The sequence below is a fragment of the Semicossyphus pulcher genome, unplaced genomic scaffold, assembly GCF_022749685.1.
Source record: "Semicossyphus pulcher isolate SPU_LCO1_2020_fin unplaced genomic scaffold, fSemPul1.0.p SCAF_9, whole genome shotgun sequence".
Classification (NCBI taxonomy): domain Eukaryota; kingdom Metazoa; phylum Chordata; class Actinopteri; order Labriformes; family Labridae; genus Semicossyphus; species Semicossyphus pulcher.
In genome coordinates, this window is record NW_027211770.1 from 30,134,970 (window position 1) to 30,159,078 (window position 24,109).

The window sequence follows — 24,109 nt, forward strand, 5'->3', positions numbered from 1 at the left end:
CTTCAAGTGTTTTCAAAAAGCTGCAGCCTGGATGGAAATGTGATGATCCTCATTTTGGAAACAGATGTGAAACGAAAACAAGATGAGTCAGAAAACAAGATGAGTAACATGATTTTAAAGGTGCAGGCGGATGCAAAAATAATTGATAATCATCAGCAACAGGTATGACGTGTAATGCTCCGAGCCTATAATTTTCACACAAGCAATGATGTGTTTTTAATGCAATTTTCTTGCCATCCAACTTTTATTTCTGCGTCTCCGCTGAAAGTCTACACACTCCCCCCCTTTTTTTTCTCCTTTTGTTTCCGAGGTGGAGCCTGATACCCCGAGTCCTCCTAACTGAACTGCCGGCGAAGCAGACGGACAAGATAGGACTGGGACCAGCAGTCGGTGGCACAGATCTGGGACGCTGAAGATCGAGGAGGGACCTTAAAGGCGGCTGCGAGGAAGAAGAGGGATTTTGTGGAGCGCTTTAACAATTTAACAAACCGTCTGCACACAGCAGAGCTTCAAGAAAGATGAATTCTTTCATCCTGATGTCGCTTTTTGCCACGGTTATCGTCGGAAAGTCACCTCGGCTGAAATTTGTTGTGCACGGTAGGCAGAGCTGCATTTTGTGGATGTTGTCATTTTTTTACCTTTTATTGTTCGGCCACATATTTATGTCGCCAAGCATGTTTTATTAATCTATGTAATGGATACATGAATGGGTAAAAGGATGGAGGGATGAGTGAATGGATGCACGGAGTGAGAGTTTATTCACAAGCTGGTGTGGTCAGTGATTTTCCAGTTCTTCTCATTAACCCGGGCGATCTTGTCCGTCGCTAAAAGCTGCACAAACAGTACCAGTAATGCCATATTGACGGAGCTACCTCTGGATTAATCTCTTAAAACATCGCCCTCCCCCCCTTCATCTGACTGAGTAGTAAATTACGCGCTCCATCATTCAGGCCCCGCACACATGTTCACAGGATATAACAGGATGAGAATCCGGAGGAAAACTAATTATTTTATATCATCACGATATTAAGAGATCATGTGCACGAAGTGTTTTGATCTATTTGTCATGTGTTTCCTTTCTTGTCCGGGTGCACCGTGTGATAGTCGCACAAAATCGCATTAGAACCATTCTGATCTGATTTGTGCAACTTGTGGCTTTTCTGTGTGCCTTTTTGACAACTTGTGTTTTCGCCTTACCTCTACACCCTCTAATTGCACAGTTTGCCCGTTTAAATGCACAATCGCGAGGTTTTCTCAGTTTAGGGCACCTGAGCTTTAATTGGCAACCGTCCCTTTTTCATACCCTCACCTCCAGGCGAACCGAGCGGAATAAAACCAGAGGCGCTCAAAAGCAACCTCTCTCTTCTGTTTTGGATGAACATGGCGCCAGTTCACGAGGCTGTGCCCTTTAAACACCCGCCTGCCTACGCCGAAAAGCATCATTACTGTGAAATATGACTCTTTAGAGGTTGACACCGGCACTGTAGCTCGCGTCCTTGCGGAGCTGCAATGCGGGACACGGCAGCTGCTTCACACTGCAGCAGATGATTCCGGCTCCGGGAAAGAGAGGGTTGCATTATAGGGCAGCAGCCGCCATACAAACGTGTATACTATGTACAAATATACAGACATGGAGAGAGAGGGAGAAGAAAGGGAGGGGAGAGCAATCAATGGAAAATTCCAAGCCGACTCCTAGTTATTTATTCCACTCACGCCTTTTTACACCTCACACAGTCCCTTAATGTATTCAGCAATCAGTAGAGATGGGGGCTGTGTGTCAAGTTATCTGTATCTGTATTCCTCCCCTCCCCGCGGATGAGCACAGTACAAAACGCACAAGATGACGGCCCCGGACGTGCATGCCATATCAATCAAACTCGTTGTTATGCAATTGCACGGTGAGCTATAAATGCCCGTCTTTAGGGCACACAGATGCACACAGTTCACAGGTAGGAAGCTGTCAGAGGAAATCCATCAAAGGCGCAGTTTAAGCCTGAAGTGCAAAAACCCTCAAATGGGGCTGACGCTGTTTCAGAGCTGGCGCTTTTTCAGCACCACGGACAGCGCCGAGGTCCTGATAAGGTACAGGGTCCTCGCTTGGCATGTTTTTTTCTGACAAATCTGGACAAAACACAGATTGATTTTAGGGCTTAAGGTTATACATGCTGGCTTAGTTTATAGTAGAGGATATAGGGAATGCAATACACTACTAGCATTTGGCATTGGCAATAGTACAAAGCTATTACAATCAGTGCATTAGACCTCCTAAGTTCATCACTCCCAAACAACTAAGATTCAACTCAGGTAATAACTTCCATTTTTTGTAGTTTAGTGCTCATGACTTCTCAGTGTACCTTGCACTTTTTTATTCCCAAGGTGCGTGTGAGATGCTCAACTTTCAAGTGAAACCAGCCCACAATAATATTCGACACTCTGAGCAGCTGCTGTTAGTGACGTAGTATTTAAACTGAACTGTTGCCAGGGGAGGCGGTCGGAGGCATTCGATGGGTCAAACAACAAAAGGACCTTTACCCAAATGATGGGTTCAAGTCCCATTTGAAACCAAAAGTAAACATTGGCTCCTTATTTAAAACCACACAATGATGTTTTTCCTAACCTTAACCATTTTGTTCATCAGCTGATTCATATCTATACTTTCACCAGAGTGTGTAAAGTGTGTTTGTTCTGGTATGAAAATATGAGAAAGGTTTGTCAAAGTGGGGAAGTGTTTTTTGCCTCTCCTCTGAGGCGCTCCTTTGAAGCACTGCATTAGGATTAGGATTTGGATTATGCAGTGAATGGGGTGAGAAAAAATGAAAGTCTGCCTAACATGAGTGTACATTATCTGTAAACACCTTATTCTGAATATGCCTGCTTGAGAGTGATAAGACGACCAAGAGGCAGAGAGGCTGTAGGCAGGACAAACGAAAAGAGAGATAATCTAAATTTAAGAGATAAAGGCAGTAACACAGGAGTGACGTAGACACAAATGCAAGGTCAGAGACAGAGATAGAATGAAGAGCAGGAAGTCAACAGCAATCTTAACGCTAATTTGACATCTCCGACTGCTTCCTAAATATCAGAACATTTGGCCAAAGTTCAGCCATCCTTTGTGTTGACCTTCTCTCTCAGACTGAACACCTCTGTATAAAAGCCCCACTGAACCATGAGCCTGCTAGATTTTGTCTTCAAATTCACAAGGGAGGACCGTGAACTCCTCTCTGCAGGGAAAGATTTTATGTAAATAAAATTGCAGCTCTGATCTGTGGAGGGCAAACAGAAAGGCATCAGAATCTCGTCAGTCTTATTCTATCTAACTTAACTTTAACTCTAGTGAAAACTATTCCCAACAAAAGTATCTTTGTTCTCTTTTATTTCATTAGCATATTTGTTAGTACAGTTAGAACATATTTGTATTATTAACTTCCTTCAAGGATCCCATGGTCCTGTGAGGATAAGGAAGCTCCAGTTTAATAAAGCCTTTTTTTGAGAAACAACAACCAGGCTGTTTTTCTTGGATCCTGAAAAGCTGACCTTTTAAAAATTCAAGGTTTTCAACCGGCAGCAACGATTAAATGTCTGAGGGAAAAAAAAGAATAAGAAATAAAGGCTCCAAGTAAGTGCAAGGGAGATGTAAAGAGTTCAAATAGCAACCAGGCTGTGACATTTCAGTTTACATGTGTGACCCCTCTGAAATAGAATAAAGAAAGACATGGGATAAGACACTTTAAAACCCAAAAGCTCACAGTAGAGACTGTATGAACAGTCATTTTTAAAGAGATGAGACAGCATCTCTGACAGTCACAAGTGTTGTCCACTTGTCCAGTATTGGGGGGGGAGGGGTTTGGCTTGGGTTGCATATTTAAGGTCTCTTGTGGGGTTTTTGTTGCGAGCAATTTAAGGTTTGTGTGTCATTCATGGTGGTCGTATATAACATGGCACAATGATAAAACAGTTGCAAAAGTGAGCAGCCTTTTTATACCTGCAGTTCAGCGGTACAGTGCTGTCACCTGCATATCAGGGGAATAGTGTGAATTCAGTTGGTCCTTTAGTTGTATGATACCCCAAACAACAAAGGCTCTTTGGTTTTAAGACCTTGATATACACTCACCGGCCACTTCATTAGGTACACCTGTACTATCTAATGCAGTTCAATACAGCGCTGCCATGGATTCTGCTTTCATGAAGTTTTGGTTGACTTTTGTTGAAGTGTGTATATTCAGTTATGTTTATTACTGAGGCCGTAGTTAAAGGTGGTCTACTGACCTCAATTATATTGAGATGTGTATCTAATTTTTTGTCCCCCCATGAGGGGGCCAGACTATTAGGAACACCTCTGAATATAATGCAGCTCAGTGCAGCCCCACCACCAATTATTTCCTTGACGCAAATATCACTGAATTAAACACCTCTGTGACAGCTTAGAAAAAAGCCTGTACGTTACAGGCTACATAAAAGCAAATCTTTTGGCTGAGCTGGTGTGTTGGTATTACATTACATTTTTCAGGTGTACATAATGAAGTGGCCGGTGAGAGTAAAACAACTCTCAAAAAGTAAGCTACAATCTAGCTGAGCTGAAAATCTTGTAACATAAAATGAATTAAAATAAAATGAAAGGGATAGGATATCTATATTTAACTGTTTCATAGGTTGTCAGTTTAGGGCGGTCAGTTTCCAGTCCATGTCAAAATGGTATACAGTACAATAAAGGATCAATTATATTACTTGAGTCCTTAAAAATAGGAATAATTTATTTAGGTTATCAAGACTCATTAGAGTCTGAGTCATGAGACCGTTGGAGCTTTGTAAAGTGACTTTTCATGGTGTTTTTATCAAAGTCGTGCGAGCCAAAAGAGAAGATTTCTTTCGAGTGGATTTAAATGGTTAATTGAAACAAAACTCATGCTAAAGCAACATTAGCATTAGCGGCAGGTAAGGTTGCGTATGGGTTAACACCAACCACTGTTTTCTCTTTGTCTCTCCGTGTTGAAGCCAGAATGATATATGGTATACTGGGGAACTTCAGAAGTTGTACATGTGGACTTCTAAAAGAAATATTTATGCCGATCTGTCCATGTGCTACACCAGCTGCAGGGTGTTCCTCTATTTCTCTCAGACAGTGAAATAAATACCTTAGACATCTGCCACATTGGCTTTCCTTGTGCACTTCCCTGTGAGGTTCAGGCTTCATCAATTAGTTTCCCGACAGTACGAAAGGCCACTGTTTCCATAGAAACTTGGCTAGCAACCTACATCAACCATTACCGCCACCGAATCCTGGCTTCGGTGTCAGACAGAAAGTCTTTTTCATTTCAGGAGATTTTACCACGTAGCATTGGTGAAATAACCACATCTTGTAATTATTAGTTGATTTATTTCTATTGAAACACAGAGAACAAAAAGCATCATCAGTTTGGAATTAAAATAGTTTTTTTCCCTTCTCATTAAACATATTTTCTGAGAATAAAAAGCAAACCTTAAGCTGTACGAGATGAGCAATTCCTTTCATCTTTTGTTCCTCGCTTTTGGAACGTCTTGGTAATGACGCCTTTTTAAAGTTTTCAGCTTCTCAGATTTCATACTGAATTTATTTCATCTATTGTCAGAGGACTGGTAGCTGGTGGGTTTTCGACAAAGCTTTTTACCTCTTCAGACTGAACATTTTGAAAATGTCTCAACAAAATACAGGACATGTTCTTCTGGAGACCAAACGAAAGAAAAATCCTGGCAGGCCGATCAAAGGGCGGGAGACTGTGATGTTTTATGAACCCCTCTTTAATTATTGAACAGTCATTATCAGACATGGTGGTCCTTTGCGGGAGTATAATCTTCAAGATGACTTTTGTACATGTTGCTCAGTGTTTTTAATCTATTTTTAAATTCATGCACAGTTGCAGTGTAGGTGCATGTGAGTGTGATTAGAAGGGTGAATCAGAAATCCCAAAATGTCCTTTTAAGCCTTCTGGAGGTGTCCTGAGTGTAATTCAAACAAACATCCATGATGGAATTTGCCCACATGATTACTTCAGTGATATTTATGCTCCCACCAGATGCCCTTTTCCTCCAACACCCAGGATCTCTGTAAAGGCTCCCTGTTTAATCTAAAACCGCAAAGGGCAGCAATGTTGGATCGAGGGTTTTGGTAAATCATAGCGGTTCAGAGGCAGGAGGTTTTCAGCTGGTCCTCACATAGACGGCAGATTCAGTTCTCTTTGGACATTTTGTGTTTGTCCTTAACTTTATCTTCTTTTTTTTACTACAGAACATTGTTTGTTTTACCTAACCAGTTCACTATGTTTGGGAAACATCTCTACATATTGTTCTACCTTCTCCTCGTCATCCCTCTCAGTCTGAATATTAACTTCGTCGCGACAAGTAGCAGCAGTGTTCTCCTAAGAGGTTGCTGCTGTTGTCTGTTGAATAACTTTAATTGAGCTCCCTTCATTTTAATTACTGAAACTTTATAACCAGAGGGCATGTTTTCATCGCACAAACAAACAAACATTTTAACAATGCACACAGCAGAAATGCACTTAAGCAAAGCTCTCGTCTGGCGCCTCATCTCTCTCGTTTCTGTTCCACAGAGCCCTCCAGGTTCCACTTCAACAAACCCGAGAACTACATCAGCATGTACCACCAGGAAGGGAGCGACACGCTGTACGTGGGCGGCCAGGCGATGGTCTATGTGTTGACGTTCACTAACAGAGGGGTCCGCGACCTGCAGGTACACTCCACTTCAGCTGATTTTGCTGGCTTGTATGCAGACATTCTAATTGCATGTTTGGGGGGATTTAATCTCTCAGCTCCAGACAGTCTATTAATATCCGGAAACCACTCTGCTGCCATGGAGAGAGAAGTTATAAAGACCAGTTGCCAACCACCAGATGAAGTACTAAATACTACCATGCCTTCAAGCCACTTCATTTAAAACGAGTTGGCAACCAACCAATGTTGGAAAGTCCTGTCTGTGCATTCAGCTGATCCTGATAGGGACACCTAAACACTTGCTCCCTGATTAAACTTCTCCATCGGACTGTTTGGTCGTGTACAGCGTTTCCCACACTTAACTTACACCTTTATCAGTCTTAGTGGTACGTTGGTAGCGTTATGCCCCATAATTCTTAGAATAGCTCAGCCCACCTTCAGCCTGAGCAGAGATCTAATCAGGCGGACTAACTAAAATTACCTGTGTGGGTGTTCAGGGCTTTTAAGTCAAGCCAATTACATTTTTTAATAAAGGTCAGAATCACAAACTCGTCTCAGAAGAATCACATTTGATTGGCAACCCAGAGCTGGTTGGGAAAGTAACCCTTTATGGGACTGTTTTAGCGCAGACCAGCACACTCTGAACACAGCATTATAGTGTAGATGGATATCACTTTAACGTGTACAAAGGATGCATCAGGAGCCATCAAGACATGACTAACCTAACTCAGCATAAAGACTAGAAGCAGAAACAAAGAGCCTGCCTGCGTTCTCTGAAGGTCACATCAGAAACACACTCATTAACACAATGTTGTCGTTTGTAATCTAACAGAGCGGAATGAATTATTATTCAGAAAGAAACAACAGTTCTGTTTGTGAATGGATTAAACAAACCTGGTATTTTGTGAGGTGTTGGAAGCTGTATTTCTTTACTCTGGTGTGAGCCAGGCTGGCTGCTTCCCCGGCGTCATTTCCTTCCTCAGTAGAGTTTGGCCTCTTGTGCTGTGATTGGCTACTACGAATGTGATGTGCTAATACTACTGTGCCGTGATGGCTTATACTTGTTGCCTCAAAGTTGGCCTCCAGGGCTCTCTGCTGGGAAGCTCTTTTACCCGGGAGTAAAGTAGACCACTGTTTGCTTCCCCTGAAGAAGTCCATGTTGGCTTAACCCAAACCAAGATGCTCCTAAAGCTTGCCGACTTGGTCGGTGCCTAATTAACAACACTCCTGTTTTAGAAAAATATTGTTAGGATAATCAACGTAGACATTTGGTTTCACACTGGACACAAACTGCAGGTGAAAGTCCCATAGTCGTCCTATTTGCTTTACTAGCCAATCGCAGCACAGCAGGTAGGAGTTGGTGGATGTTGGAGCTACAGTAAGCTTCTCCTGGTTTGAACACAGACAAGAGATCATCTCGTTCTCAGCAAGAAAGTGAATGAGCATAAACAAGTTCACCAGTTTGTCTCTAAGATCTCGTGATCTAATAGAGCATAGTCAAATAACTTTTGTGTCTTTTTATTTGTGTCTAATGTCGTCATTTCAAACTATAACAGTTGAAGTCGAACTCCCAGGGTATTTCATGGAGTCGAGATAGTAAGATACAAGATAAAAGATACTGTATGACAACCAAGCAGTAAGTAAAGCTTAGCGTATAACTTTATATATATTCCTCTCAGCATTGTTTGCCAGGTTCTGCTGGATGAAAACAAATGTAGCTGCCCCGCCTGCAGCGAGGGCCACGCAGCGAGCCAGCGAGGTCAGAGAGAGCTGAGACGGCCGGCCTGCCGCTGACCCAGTTCAGCGGCTGAGGGCCGAGGAAGTCGGATCATGCATACATTTCACATCTCTCTTCCTGTGAGGAAAGAGGACATATTTCACTCAGCTAATAATGTCAGCACGGGCTCAGGATTACACCGTCTGGGATACAGAGTCAGCGCTGACTGGTCTGACAAATTGAGGAGACTGTAAGCTCAGTGTTTCTTCCAAATGTGACTATGGCCTATTTTTTCAGAATGATTGCAGGCTTTTTGTTCAGTTTTCCTCCCCGGAGACAGAATTACAGATGGAGAAACATCGCTTGGTGATGTGTTTGTAGCACTGAGGGACTATTTTGATGTTTGATGTGGCAGTTTTCTTACTCACATATTTAAGTGACATTTTGTCAAGACGTTTTATTTTTAATGCCAGCCAGTTTAGCGGAGCGTATAAGTGGTAAAATATCTTTTCCCCCTGATTCACTCGCAGTAAGCGTCGCTTCTTGGTGTCAGTCAGGCAGAATGAAGGAGTGAGTTCTTTTCTGAGAGTCAAAAATTGTAGTGGGAGATATTCATTATGTAAGGGTCAGCAGATCAGTTATCTGCTCTGCGATGGAGACACTATGCTTGTCTGACTGAAGGGAACAACGCTCAGCAGTTTTCAGAGACAGGATTCATTCTTCGTCTGCGTACCACTTGTTCTATTGCTCCGCATGCTACACCCACGTTTTAAGAGATTACTTTGATTTGGTTTGAAGCAAAAATATAAAACATGAAGAATATAGAAAAGCATGTGGATACCTGGATATGGCTTGTATGAAATCGACAAACAAATGCATAAAAAAAAAGACAACCTTAATATCAGTGTTGAAACACTCCACATATGAAAAGGTGCAGAATTTAAGTTTATTTTGGGGTCCCCAATGGTATGACTAACTATTTCTTGTAGAGGTCTTTATTGTTCAGGGACCAAGAGATGTTTTGTATGAAGGAATATGATGAATTTCCAGTTGGGTAATGTTGTAATTGTGAAGTTTAAACAAAACAATATCTATAAGAAGGTAAAAGTGTACGGTAGGAGCCAAAGGTGTGATTCTTGTGCAATTACTTATCGCAGTGGTTCCCAACCTCCTCTCCTTGGAGCCCCCCCTGCTTGTATCTAAGAAAGGCTGAGCCCCCCCAGCCCGCACACGTACACCAAAACAATAAAGGGATTCATTCCAAATCTTTATTGGCAACCAATCAGATAGTTCGCAGAGGCGTGGCAAATGAGGACCAAAAAAATATATGTTTTAATAGCTGAACAGACCTTTGATTATGAAGTGATGATCTTATTTAACATGTGAAAATCTAATCTTGACAATCCCTGTGCAGAAAAAGCCTCGCCCCAACCATCTTTGGCGCAATAAGGGGGCCCCGGCCCCAGGTTGCGAACCACTGATTAATCACACTTTTGGCTCCTATTGGAATTTCTCTGAAGATAGATGTACAGATTTATGTTGTTTTCACAGTCAACACCTGCAGTGAGGATTGTGTTTCAGCAGCTGCAGCAGGGTGGCTGCTTTCCTGCTGAAACAGAACAATGTGAAAGTACTTGGCACAAACTAAACAGTCCTTCCTCCTACAGATCCCTGCGGATTCTGATCAGACTGCAATTGATACCTGCAAGGCAAAGGCTGCACCACTCGAGGTAGAAGCTCATCTTCACTGTCAGCACCTCCATCACTTCTTCTGCACAGCACTCTCCTCCTCCATCAGTGGATTATCGATACCATCCTGTTTGCTTATCGCCATTATCATTTTAATCACCATCATCTGCAGTTGAACTACAGTGAGGTTAGCGCGGCAACGCTTGTTTCTCATTCAGTTTCTGGATTAGATTCATGTTTCGCTGTAGAAGGACCTCGTAGACCAAATATCACAAATATATGCTGTAAAAACGTGCAATTAAGATACACAGCAAATGCTAATTTATACAGATGAGATGCGATTACACAGGAGATGACTTCAGCTCAAAGTGAACACAACAAATAATGCACAGCTGAGAGAGCTGTTAATAATTCCAGTGAATAATTCCTTGAGGTTCCACAGAGAGACGGAGAGAATAGCAGGAGTTTAATACAATATTACACTTAAGTAGGTCTGTGAATGTTCAAAAGCTATAACTTAATGTTACACAGGCCCGAGGCTCATGAATAATGTTAACAAGCAGAGGATACTGAGCCGCTTATTACCTGCTTGTCATGGAAAATAAAGAAAACCTAATGACAACAAAAGGTTCAACAAGAGAGTCGAATGACTTCATGTTTTAAGGGTTTACTTTGAATACTGAGACATTTTTTAACATTGGAAATTAATTAGGAAAACCAGCATTCATTTTGACACATTTTTATAATTACAGGAAATGAAAAACATGATTGAAAATCTTTTTTCATCGAAACTCAGAGTTAATTTTATGCATTTGCTCGGTAGAAAAAAGGGAATTCATTTTCACCACTCTAATTAGCCAAATGTAATACCTGAAATACTTCAAATATGACTCTAATTATCACAAGTAAGGCGACCTTAACTCTCAAAACTAGCCATAGCCATAAAGCATCACATGAGTTCTGTCAGTGCTCATGCCCACACGTCATCGCTTCTGAGTTGTAAGAACAGAATTACTTGCAGATGTATGTCCATTGTCTGTGTCCAAACAGGGACAGCTAACAGCAGTCTCCGAACCCATCAGTCATCGCCTGACGACAGTCTTTAGGAGTGATGATCAATTCTTTGGGACTTCCAGTGTAGCCAGTGGTTATTCAGATAAGCAATATACAGTAGTGTATCCAGACCAGGAGTTCCTTTGTTGGGTGCTCGTCCAACTGCAACTTGAGAATAGAGTCGAATTGGACAGATGACATCTTGGACTGGATTGCTATGTGTTGATATTTGCACACGTTTGTTTACAGAGATTAACAAGACCTAAATAGTCGCCCTATGACAGCCAGTTGCTCCGAGATTGCATTATATTGACTGCATTCCACCTCTAACATTTTCCTGCGTACAACTAAAGCTCGCTTAAACGTGCAACACTCTGACTACAGATGGAAACCTTCCGATGCTAAAGGAGTCTCTCGCCTACATCTCTCAAGTTGAGTAATATGACGTGATTATGAAAACTATGTACAACTAAATAAGTTTAGGCAGACTACTATCTATTTATTTTACATTTTTTTATTGCCATATGCCACAACAAACAACAACAACAAACAAAAACAAGGAAATGCTAACAGAGCAGGGAACACAGAACGCAGGCCATTTAACATTATATAATACACATGATGTCAAGTTGGAATAATAATAATGATGTCAGTTAAGATCAATCGATATCAGTGATATTTCTGGTACAAATCTATAATGAAAGAAAAAGGAAGAAATATGTAAATAAATAAGTACAAAATAATAAAAATACGACATTATTTCTCACAATAATCTCCACTCTACGGTTGGTAGAGTACTGACCTAAGCAAACGGTGTCTAAAACAAAATGAGAGCACATTGTTTAGAGTTAGGCACAAAAACGACGTGGTAATATTAAAGAAACGATCAGTGTTTGAGCTCAAATAATAAGCAAACTTAATTTTTCTGAACATCACAGAAATCGCAAAGATGTCTCTCCATCTGAGAATACAACACCGGCTCTCTTAATCTATTGTGATCAGAGGTTTTAGGATCAGCATTAATACCTCGGAAAGACATGTCTAGAGAAATACATCGATGATTGCTTTTGTCTGATTGCTAAAAACAGAAAAGAAAATGCTGAAAGGAATATAGATGCTCTTGTTAAAGGAACATCAGCACCTTGAATTATTGTCCCAATCAGATTTACTGTTGCTGCTCGAAGCCCTTCATTCTCCATCCAACATCCGTAACCTGTAATCAGGTTTAACAGACGGGGTGATATTCCCTTTCCTCCCACACTTAATGTGCTCGCTGCAAAGCCAAATGGCTTGTGTTGTAGCAAACATGAACATGTTGTCATCAGGACAAGAGCGCTTCTGCAATTCAATTAGCTTCTACCATTTCGGTATTGTCACTCAAATGTAGCAGTTGTGTGTACAGAGTTTTTTTAAATAAAAAGTGTTAGTGGAGTTATGGCACAGAACAAAGAGGGCACTGTCTTCTCTGCACAAACAGAGCTGAAGCTTCCAGGGAGTCTGGCAGCAGCAGATGGTGGAAAATAAGAACGTTCTGAGTGACGCAGTAAATCTTCCCCAATAAAGCCGACGGTGCTGAGAGGGGGGATGAAGGACAAGGGAGGCAACATCCTTCAGTGACAGACAGCCACAAGGTTTCTCAGAAACATTACCCCGGAGTGAAACGGAGAAAGGAGCAGTATGTAGCAGCAGGCACAAAACGGCAGACATATCTCCATGTCAGAGTCCACAGTGTTATTGGACTGCCTGTTCACTGCAGCTTCAGTTTGTCCAGAGCATCCACAAAAGCTGAGCCCATCAGGCAAACAGAAAAAGGAATATATCAACAATGCATCACCTAAAATAATGCAATCATCAACTCTCACACGAGGCTTTCAGCTGGACATGACATGTCTTAACTATGGTGAGGTTAATGGACCGTATCCTACATTGCAGTCTGAAATGCTACTGGCCTGCACACCACCCAAACCACCTCCCTGCATAAAGGACACAATACTTCCTGCTTTTGCACTGAACCTTGGCCTTGGATGTACTAGTCTGGAATTCCACCGAGCATTGTTTGTTAGAGGTGTTGAGAGTTTCTTGCCAAGCACTGCAGTGAAACAAAAAACGATGCGTCACAAGAATTTGGGATCAAAAATTAAGCTACTGAATAGGACATTGTTTTTTTGTTGACAACAGCTACTGGCCTTATTTAAACTTCTCGGCAACGACACAAACCCGTCTGTTATCCTGCAAGATGGCATTTATCAGTCCATAAAACTACAACGACCTTTGACATCTTGTTTTATTGGAGCCAGAAGTGATCATATTTGGACAAGAGGGTGAAGCTTAGCAAACGTTAAATTATGCAGTCTATGTCAATGACTAAATCTTGATGGTAGAATATTTAGACAGCAAGCAAAAATGTACAAGGTGAACGCAGACTGCTACGGCCTGCTAATTGGTGTTAAATAAAATAATACTGAGTTGAGAAAAACTTCTGCTCATCTGTTTCATAGGACAGGTGCGTAGAGAGGAAAAAAATCTGCCTGATGAAGGTCGAGCACCAAAACGTTGCAAGCAAATAAATGTATTTTCTGCAAGTTGGACATTGTGCTGGAGTGTACTTGCAAATAAAATACAAATATTTAAATCTCGAAAAAGAGGTGGAACACCAACTTGTTGGTCGGTCTGTTTGTACAATAAACTTCACTTTAACGTCCCGATCCCACAGGATCTTTGTCCGGCGCGTTCCGTCTGCGCCGCAGTTCTGGTCCGTCAGACGGCGCAAGCGCGAGAATTGCAAAATCACACGATAACATCAACGTTAAACAGAGCAACACACAAACAACAGTCCAGTTTGCACCGGTCTGTACATGTACCAGTCTGTACATGGTGTTTTATTTTGAAATGACCGGAATTGATGCGTGCTTGAAGCGGCCTCCGTCAAAAATAGACCCGGCGCCTATCTTTAGCGGAGCAGAGCGGGGAGACGCTTCTGAGACGCGCGTGCTGTGGAATCACGAGCATTGACTTGAATGGGCGCGATCGACTCCGCAGGTCACGCACACAGAACGCCCTGGAGACGGACCCTGGGGAATTTGAGGGTTAGAACATTTAGCCCAAAAGGTACCAACACAACAAATACATCCGAGATGTAAAGTTCAGATTAGCTGAGTTGACGCCTGAAAGACAACGAGCAGCGGCCATCTTTCATTTAAAGTGACCGCACCTTTAATTATGTATAAATTGTAGCCTTAAGTAATTAAACACTAATTTTACACTGTGCAGTAGTCAGAATGGGGATATGGGGAATGCACCTGTTTTGTAGCTTGCAGTAAACATTTAAAATCAGGGGGTCAATGAGGAATGGCTCTCTTTTGGAGCCGGCCTCGAGTGGCCATTCATGGAACTGCAGTTTTTGGCCCTTTTGCATTGGCTTCATTTTTTATTTTTTATTTTTGTCGACCACATAAAGTCACTCAGCCAATGTGCCCAAACTCAAACTATTCTTTCATGAGTGCACAAAGTGAAAACATACAAACTTGCATACAGTTAGAAAAAAAATTACCCAACCCACCCATCTGCCTACCAATCCACCTACACATCCACCTACACACACACTTACACAAGCTCCGGCCCTGCTTTTTGGACTTGGTGATGCACTTCTTCCATCTCCAGATTTCGCTAACCTTGTTTCCATCAGACTTCATGATTTGATTGTTTTCTAAAGAGCACTTCTTTGTTAAAGACACGCCGCTGCCTCTACAACCTCCTGTGCCCCTCAAGCTTGTACTCAGAATTCATTTCCATCCTCCATCTGCTAATGTCTTAGAGGTAGAGGTCCATTTTCTGCACTCAGTGAATAAGTGATGCATATAGAGTGTTGCAGTGCTGTACTGCAGGGCTAAGCCTCCTGTGTGCTGTCTGCCAAAAATGTTTACAGCATGGATCGCCTCCAATTTCTCTTAAATCGCTCTCTCTAAGCAATCCCCTCTCTCCCTCCCGTAATCTGTTTTGTCTTGTACCCTTGCTTTGTTTCTCCATCCCTCTACTCCACCTTCCACCCCTCGCCTGTTTGGTTTTCTCAATCCCTTGGTTTTTCTCTTGTCTCCTCTCTCCCTTGTGATCTCTCTTCCTCTAATCACTCTTTCACGTACGCCTCACTGTTTTTCCCTCTCCTGCCTCTCTGTCTCTGCACATCTTTAATCCCTCTCCCAATCTGTGTGTTTTTTTTCCCTTCTCGCTCCTGCCTCATTTTCTGCCTTTGTGCCTCTCCTCTCCTGTCTCTTTATCACAGCTGGAGTGTAATAATTTTATCACCGTCATTCAGAAAGTAAATGACACACTCATAGTATGTGGGACAAATGCTGGAAGCCCCAGGTGCTGGATGCTGGTAAGAGTTTCTACATTCAAATTCCTTGAAAGGCTGTTAGAAATTCTTCTTCTATTCTTCTTCACAGCTGCGGCTTGTGATTAGCATTTATTTATTTGCTCACTTATTTCTTGTGCTGGTTAGATGAAGGCCCGGAGTTATTAAGTGCCACAGAGGATGTTTACTGAATGAGTAATGAAACTAAGCACTAAAGAATAAGATGAAACTTCACAAACGAATTTGTTGGCTAAATTATATTTGGATAGAAAACTGCATGTTTACTTATGCATGACAGAAAGAGTAGAGTTTTAAAGGCTTAACTTCCCCCAGGCTCAATCTTCTTCCTCCTCTCCTGTCAGGTAAACGAGACCGTGTTGACTGACGTCCAGGGCAACGGGCAGATAGCGGCGGCCTCTGACATCTCACCACCCTACCCTTCCCAGAGGTCCATCAGCCTGCCCGCAGGTAACAAATGCAAAGAGGAAATCAAAGGTCTGCTTGCAGAGCTCCTGATTCACTGGAGGGGAAAAGAGTAACACCTTGCACAACACAGTAGGCTCTGCTGTGAAGCTTTTCTTGACTGAGGAGAGTTTTGTTGTTGCAGTGAGCCTGATGAACCTCATAATTACAAGGTGGAGGCAGATTGCAGGTGTGCTTAGGTAAGGTAATTAGTTCCTGTGTGACTACAAGCGAAGGAATGATAGTTGAAAGCTTAGTTGATTAGAAGACGTGACCAGATGGACATGGACAATTAAGCAAATTAAGCATCAATTAAGCAAATTCATGAACACAAACCATTTACGTATCAGGTACCAGAACTGGCCTGTCCTCCAAAGAAAAGTGGCAGCCTCAGTGGTTTGTGAAAATTCATACACATCTCTAAGAGTGTCTAAGAAGCAAAGCTGAAAGTATAAGTACTATATTAATCCAAACTGCAATGTGTCCCAAATCTCGGATCCCATTGGCTACAGTGTGAGATGATATCGCCTCTGGGGACACCGGTGAACGTGCCGGGCGGTGAGTGATAATAGACTTCCCGTCAAGACTTCCTTTTCCGCGTGCTGCATGTTACAGAAAGAGAAACCGTTTTTTTTGTGATTGACTTGTTATTAACGGGTCTTACCTTTGACGACATTTCAACATCATGATGCAGATTTGTAAGAAGTAAAAATTCAAGCTTTGTCAGGTCTGTCCTCAAGAGGAGAAGAAAACTTCTAAAATGCTCGTTTGTTGAACGGAGGTCGGATCGACCTGATGCATTCGAGGAAGTCGGGAAATCTGAACAGCTTTCAAGACACAGCGTCAAGGGAATTCATCACAAGTTAAATTTTAGATCTAGAACAGATTGTTAGCTGTTAGCATGCAGATGTCTGTTTATAGAGATTAATAAGAAGCTAAATCGTCGTCAGATGAAGCTGATGGGAGCCGGGTTGGCATTACAGCGGATTACGTTCTGCCTGCTTTTGCTCTCCTCACAGACTGTTTTTCCTGCATACGCCGCAGCCTGCTGATACGTGATTGGTCAATATTACTCAGTTTACAACCGTAGTTCAAATGGAAACCAGAACTCTTGCCTTGCCACGTCCCTGCTACAGATTCTACATAGAAATGTAGAATCTGTAAATAGAGATTAATGAGTCCCTAATGTTAGCAGTAGATTGGGCAACCATGATCCTGACAACTAAGTCTTACTTAGTCAATCAAATCAAACCCAAAGTGTCAAAAGAGAAATCAGACGTGTGAACTGGATTTTGAAGGCACAAACATGTTCAACAGATGTCAGATCAGATGACCACACACTAGAAGGACTTTGAGAGGGTCTGACACCCTCTCACGTCTAAACACATTTTGGTCAACAGTTGAAGGTTTTGCAGAGACGAGGTATCTTGTACTATTAACAAGACTACAACAAGTTCCCTGTTGAGATTATTTCCCATCATCCTTCTGGGTGAAATTCATGAGAAGAAAAACAAACAATGGAGCAGAAACAGGAGCAGCTTTTGGCCACAGCTGCACTCAATTGTGATTCAGGCCATAACGTTAGCTGGCTTAGCATAAGAAGCTAGAAGGCTGCTAGCCGGGCATTATCTCCCTCCTGCACACTCTCATGGGTCACTGGTGCCACGCTCACAACGTGCCCTATCAAAATCTATTGTTGTATCACCCGCCTCCTGCGAGCGGCCTCCAGGTTAAAGATCAACACATTTTGCTGCCTCCCTTTTTATGTGCTAGAGAGTGCACCTATTGATCGGTGACTGCATTACAGACAGTAGCCCTTCATAAAAAAGGGATTTCACTGTCGCTTTTTGGCACTGATGGTGAGTTACATGATGTTGAAGAACGGCTCAGGAGGCAGAAATATGTGCAAAAAAGAACTGGTGGTTTTATTAACTATCGATGCAAGAAAGAACAAGATTCCTGAGTTATGATGGAAACCTTTTCACAGTGACAATCCTTATGTCATTAGACTATTATGTTTGACAAAGTAGGTTAACGTTAAAATTTAATCCAAAACAGAAGAAAGAGTCTGATCAGCTCTACACCAAACAGTCGAGATGACGGGAGCCACAACAGAAGCCAAACTATCAAGATTTTATTCCAACATTGGAAAATTGTCGCTTACAAAGTTATCTGGTGTAATGCCGGCAATATCTTTTGGAAGTAAATAAAGACAACACATTTTGTGGTTTAGTTTGGTCGATCTGGTGATCACGACTGGCCACAAAAGCCAAACAGTTCAATTTGATTTCACTGTAAAAACAAATCGATGCTGAGCTCTTTTGCCACATGGGAAGCTTCTGATCACGTCTATTCCTCTCAAGTAAATTGAATTTAGTTGAAGATATTACAAATCATGAAAGGCTGGCATGACCAGGCCCAAACAATACAAAATCATCTTTACGCCACGAGGTAACAAACTGGTGGGGCGAGTAAAAAGATAGTAGATTGTCTTGTTCGTTTTGAAGGAGTAAGTGTCACCATCTCAAACCCTCACCTTGCTTTTTCTTAAGGTTTCACATCTCTTTTTGGAACAAAGCTTTCTTTTTATATCAACTTTGCTCATTTGAGCGGGGAGCAGCAGAGGTACACTTGTGAGTCTCTTGCTCTCAGAAGTGATCACACTCTTTTTACCACTCTCTGTTCTTAACATGTAAATGAGAAGATGCTTTTATCTGAAGAACCTCAAACATTTCAGAGAGAGACATTATGTAGTACTTGGCTGACACATAAGTAGTCATCCTAAACAAGATAATACGTTGGCCAATTATTTACATTTTTGCTCCGTGGTAATTGGTCTGTCTGCGACGAGGATCATCACTGAAGGAGGTTTCTTCCTCCTATTTTTAAAGTGAACGTTCGATGAGGTTGTTTTGTTAGACCCATAATTATTCAAAGAATGGAACTCACTACAAACAGAATTGAAACAAAGTAGCTTTTGAATCAATGCAACACTGAAAGCACCTCTCTTCACTGAAGGTTATTCAGTGAATGATGCACCTCACTACACAGTTGAATCAAAGCCCTCGTCGTGTCAGAGCCCTACTTTGCTTACAGCATTCAGCTGCTTGAGGACCTGGATAACAAAGTTTAAAGCAGCACTGCAGTGTCAGGGGGCATACAGTTTGTTTTATTTAACTAGCCCCAAACCGCACATCTGTATCAAAGGGCTGAACAGGATAACACCCTAAAGCAGACCTACTAGTGTTTTAAAGGACCGGATCTGAAAACATGAATCACCCAGGATCCGGACATTTACATTCCCTGTGTCAGACCTGTAAACCTTAAAATTTAAATGTGTTAACGATGCAGAGTAGAAGAGAAGTAGTTTGTTCTTTTAATCAACACGATGTTGCATTTAACATCTTTTTATGAAGTTTAAATCCCCCGGATCTCCTCTACTAACACAACCTGAAGTAGCTCTGTCTGGTTGCATCATGAGAGGTTTTCTCTCTCATTGGTAGAAATAGTTTTTTAAATCTGTATTTTCATTTTTATAACCTTCATGGATGATTAAAGCAACAAATCAAGGTTGCTAATGAGCCCGATTTGGTTCATGGGCTACAAATTGAATAGGTCTGCCAAAGACCTTCAATTCATTTACTGGCAACAAGAGAAACCTTTGGAAGACCAACAACACATGCAGGGCCAACATGACCCAACACCAACATGACCCAACGCCAACATGACCCAACGACAACATGCCAACATGACCCAATGACAACATGCCAACATGACCCAATGCCAACATGACCCAACGTCAACATGACCCAACGCCAACATGACCCAACGCCAACATGACCCAACGCCAACATAACCCAACACCAACATGACCCAACGCCAACATGACCCAACGTCAATATGACCCAACACCAACATGACCCAACGTCAATATGACCCAACACCAACATGACCCTACGACAACATGACCCAACGCCAACATGACCCAACGCCAACATGACCCAACATCAATATGACCCAACACCAACATGACCCAACGTCAATATGACCCAACACCAACATGACCCTACGACAACATGACCCAACGCCAACATGACCCAACGCCAACATGACCCAACATCAATATGACCCAACACCAACATGACCCAACGTCAATATGACCCAACGCCAACATGACCCTACGACAACATGACCCAACACCAACATGACCCTACGACAACATGACCCAACGCCAACATGACCCAACGTCAATATGACCCAACACCAACATGACCCAACGTCAATATGACCCAACACCAACATGACCCAACACCAACATGACCCAACGCCAACATGACCCAATGCCAACATAACCCAACACCAACATGACCCAACGACAACATGCCAACATGACCCAACGCCAACATAACCCAACGCCAACATGACCCAATGCCAACATGACCCAATGCCAACATGACCCAACGTCAACATGACCCATGACCCAAAACCAACTTGACCCATGACCCAACGCCAACATGACCCAATGCCAACATGACCCAATGCCAACATGACCCATGGCACAACGCCAACATGACCCAACGTCAATATGACCCAACCCCAACATGACCCAACGCCAACATGACCCAACGCCAACATGACCCAACACCAACATGACCCATGACCCAACGCCAACATGACCCATTGTCAATATGACCCAACGTCAATAAGACCCAACGCCAATATGACCCAATGCCAACATGAACCAACGCCAATATGACCACGGTGCCTTATGCAGATCTCACACCAAACAAAAGTTCACTAGATTTCATGAATGATGATCTCTGATGTTGGGATAAAGCCATTAGAGTTCTGTGTATGGTCCAGTATAGGGAGGACATGAGCAGATCTTGTATGACATTTAGCAAGTGTAACATCACCAGGAGATCACACCATCCTGAGTGTCAAACTCCCAAGAGTCAGCCATCTGTCACGATATGTTTACATGGGGCAAAGTCATGGAGAAGATCCTCAAAATGGAGCTGCTATTACAACTGGCTGCAGAGAGACGTTAGGATTCTTGGATGCTTAGGGCCTGGCTCACACTAAAAGATTTTTCAACACATGACGATATATAATCATAAAGTGAACAGTTTTGCTCCTATCGTGTGGAGAGCGAACGATTACTCTTAGCACACCACACACTAACAGATTCATTCACCAACAACCAGAGTCCGACTCTCAAAACTGGAAATCTCACATAATCTCTCGCGGTTAAACGAGACTTTAGAATAAACAAACATGGCGGATGACGGGCAGGAAGAATTGGCGATGATAGTTTTTGGAATTTTACTGAAAATTCAGGAAAGAAAAGAACAAACTGTGGATGAAGTGGTGGAGACGGCGTGAACATGTTACTTCTTTGCTGTGGTTGTTGTGCTTCCTTCTTCAGTCAGCTCACTTCCCCATTGGCAATTGTATTCGTTCCACGTGACAATCCACAGACTGCGTGCTCCGCTATCATCGGGGTAATGGATTGTAAATAATGAACATATTTAATACTTACGATTTGAAATCGGTGCGGCCACGACGTTCTTCCGAGCAGTTCGAGGGAAGTAAAATCACTCTTAACATCCTTCACACCACAGAACATCTGGAGAGATCATCTCTAGAACCATCAAAAAATCGGGACTTTGCTTGATTATCTTGTAGTGTGTACCCCACTTAAGAGAAAAGACAGGATGGCAGGGCTTTGAAATGCTTACTAAGAAACAGAATGAAACATAATTCTTTATTGAACAGTTCATATGCACGCAGGCTTTGTTTCCTTCCAGAACTCCCCCTCTGTAGGGGTTCATGCATAGATATCTCAGTAAACTCAATATCTGGCTACATTTCAACATCCACAGACAACTGACTGTCTGGTTCATTGTTCCAATCATTGCAGTTGCCGGTGGCAAATCTTTTCCACGAGTTTCATTGTTTTCTTTTCAGCATCACAGCTCTCATTTTTCAATGCAGCCACTGTTGGTTTGAGTTGCCTGTCAGGGAGAGAGACACGGATCGTAAAAGGGATTGTGCATACCCTCTGTACATGAAAATATGGCCAACGATGCTTTTGTGAACACACAAGTCTGTTAAAGGTGAATTATGCTGTTTTTATTGTGACCTTATTTTTTACATATATTTGTGTTTAAATTACAAGGTTCAAACCAATCTGGAATTGTAGATCACCTCAGCCAGCAGCCGGATTTTGGTTCACATAGCTGCAACATAATCCTTGGAGCTGAATGCACCTGACATCAAAGTCACCTTGTTTTTGCCACTGACAGGCTCAGATTATCATTTTGTGCCTCACAAAGTTGCAGAAAAGATCATTGCAGGAATTAGCCTTTTTTAAAGACTCAGATAAAATCGTTTGAAGCCAGGATCAGCTGTGACATCACCGTCTTCAAAGCGCCAGACTGCACTGAGAAAAACAATATTTCTATCTTGCAGAAAAAGGTCGTTGCTTCCCCCCTGCTGCCATGATCAGTTGGATGATCCTTCTATTAAAACAATCTTTGGATTCAACAGTACCCGAATTCCTCTTTGATTACATGCTTCACTTTGCAGGGCAGCCCAATTAAACTGAATAAAAGGCAGTTTTTAAAGACCGTAGTGCTCTGCAACTCTCCACACGAAATTGAACTCTCAATTGTGTGATTGTTGAGAAGTGCAGGGTGAGATCGACTTAAAAGAGATGTTTCAAATTAAAGCGACCTTTCAGCAGTCACAGAGCAATTATAAGGGACGGACAAATTGTCTGTTTGTTAAACCGTCTAACGCTGATGGATCGTTTGTAGAAAACGCTCAGAAATTAGCGAGAGGTTAGTTTGCGCTTCAGACGATCGAAGCAACAAACCGCCCTGTGCTTGAGTTGAGCAGCGTTTAATAACGATCCGTCCTAATTAAGATGTGACTGCCATGAATACACATGCTTCCCCTCTGCATTGCTATGGAGACGAAGCTTAATGTGGGGTTATAGGAATATGGGGATTGGTGGCTGCTCATCAGTCTGCCTTGATGCTCTCTTTTCCCCCTCTCCTCTCATGTATTCTGTCTGTGGCCTCCTGGGCCCCCCTCCCCCGCTCTGTGTTTAATGCTCTCTCTGTGTATCTTCCTCTCTTCTATCTTCAGTCAATCCTCTTCTGTGTTTCTCCAAACTATCTTCCTCCCCCTGTGAATACAGTACCTTCTCTATTTTTTACCCGACTGTTTACTCTTTCTTCTCTCCTTTTTCTCCTCGCTGTTTCAGATGGGAGTCTGTACTCTGCGATGTCGTCGGTGGCAGGTCACGCCGGCTCGATCAGGCGTACGTTCGGCTCCCAGAAACTCCTGAAGACGGAGAACATTTGGCTGCTGAGTGAGTAGGAGGAGGGGAGTCACACAGAAACAGCACAGGTTTAGACTAATGAACATTGAGATGGTGGGTGGTAAATCACCACTATTATTCCCATGGGAAAAATACCATGTAGGTGTATTCATGTTAATGGTTTGGTAATGTTTGTTAATGGTTTGGGTGATTATTAGATACATTTCCACCAAGAGTAGCCTTTTTATGTACACTCAGTATTAGCAGTTTGTCATTAAGAAGGCGATCATTAAATACAGCTCGAAGTCTTGAAGGTAAATTAGAAACAAAGTGACGGTATCTCAAGGGATGCATTTAACTCTCATCAACAGATCCGCAGTTTGCCGGCGCAGCTATAATCCCGTCTTCACTAAAGTACAAGGAGGAGATCTACTTCTTCTTCACTGAGATCAACAAGACAGCCCGGGTGGACGAGGAGCCGTACAGGGCCCGCATCGGCCGGATCTGCACGGTAAAAAACCCCACTCACACACCAGTGTTTGTGGAAACGTGGAAACAGTAAATCAGTTTAACAGTATTCCCATATTTATTTCATTATTTTGCTCCCCATTCAAAATCCAACGTCCACTCCAATGATGGAGGTTTCCATGACAGGTTTCTTGTAAAGTGTGATGATATTCAACCTCAGGTGTTTAGTTTCTTCATTTTCCAAGTCTAAATAAAAAGAATATTTCAACATTTCTTGACATACCCTTCTTTGTTCTCTGACGAGAGGTTAGACATGACAGAACACTCATTTCCC

At 42.4% G+C, this 24,109-nt stretch overlaps 1 protein-coding gene across 1 annotated transcript in view; it reads left to right on the plus strand.

Moving 5' to 3' along the window:
* The first annotated feature begins 374 nt into the window (after window positions 1-374).
* LOC138584499 (semaphorin-7A) overlaps window positions 375-24,109 on the plus strand; it is a 49,643-nt gene continuing 25,908 nt past the window's right edge. The window contains exons 1-7 of the mRNA XM_069656749.1: window positions 375-597; window positions 6,585-6,724; window positions 10,090-10,152; window positions 15,444-15,539; window positions 15,878-15,983; window positions 23,251-23,358; window positions 23,679-23,818. Of these exons, the coding sequence (XP_069512850.1) occupies window positions 519-597; window positions 6,585-6,724; window positions 10,090-10,152; window positions 15,444-15,539; window positions 15,878-15,983; window positions 23,251-23,358; window positions 23,679-23,818 (732 nt within the window). The 5' untranslated portion in view covers window positions 375-518. The remainder of the gene's footprint in view (window positions 598-6,584; window positions 6,725-10,089; window positions 10,153-15,443; window positions 15,540-15,877; window positions 15,984-23,250; window positions 23,359-23,678; window positions 23,819-24,109) is intronic.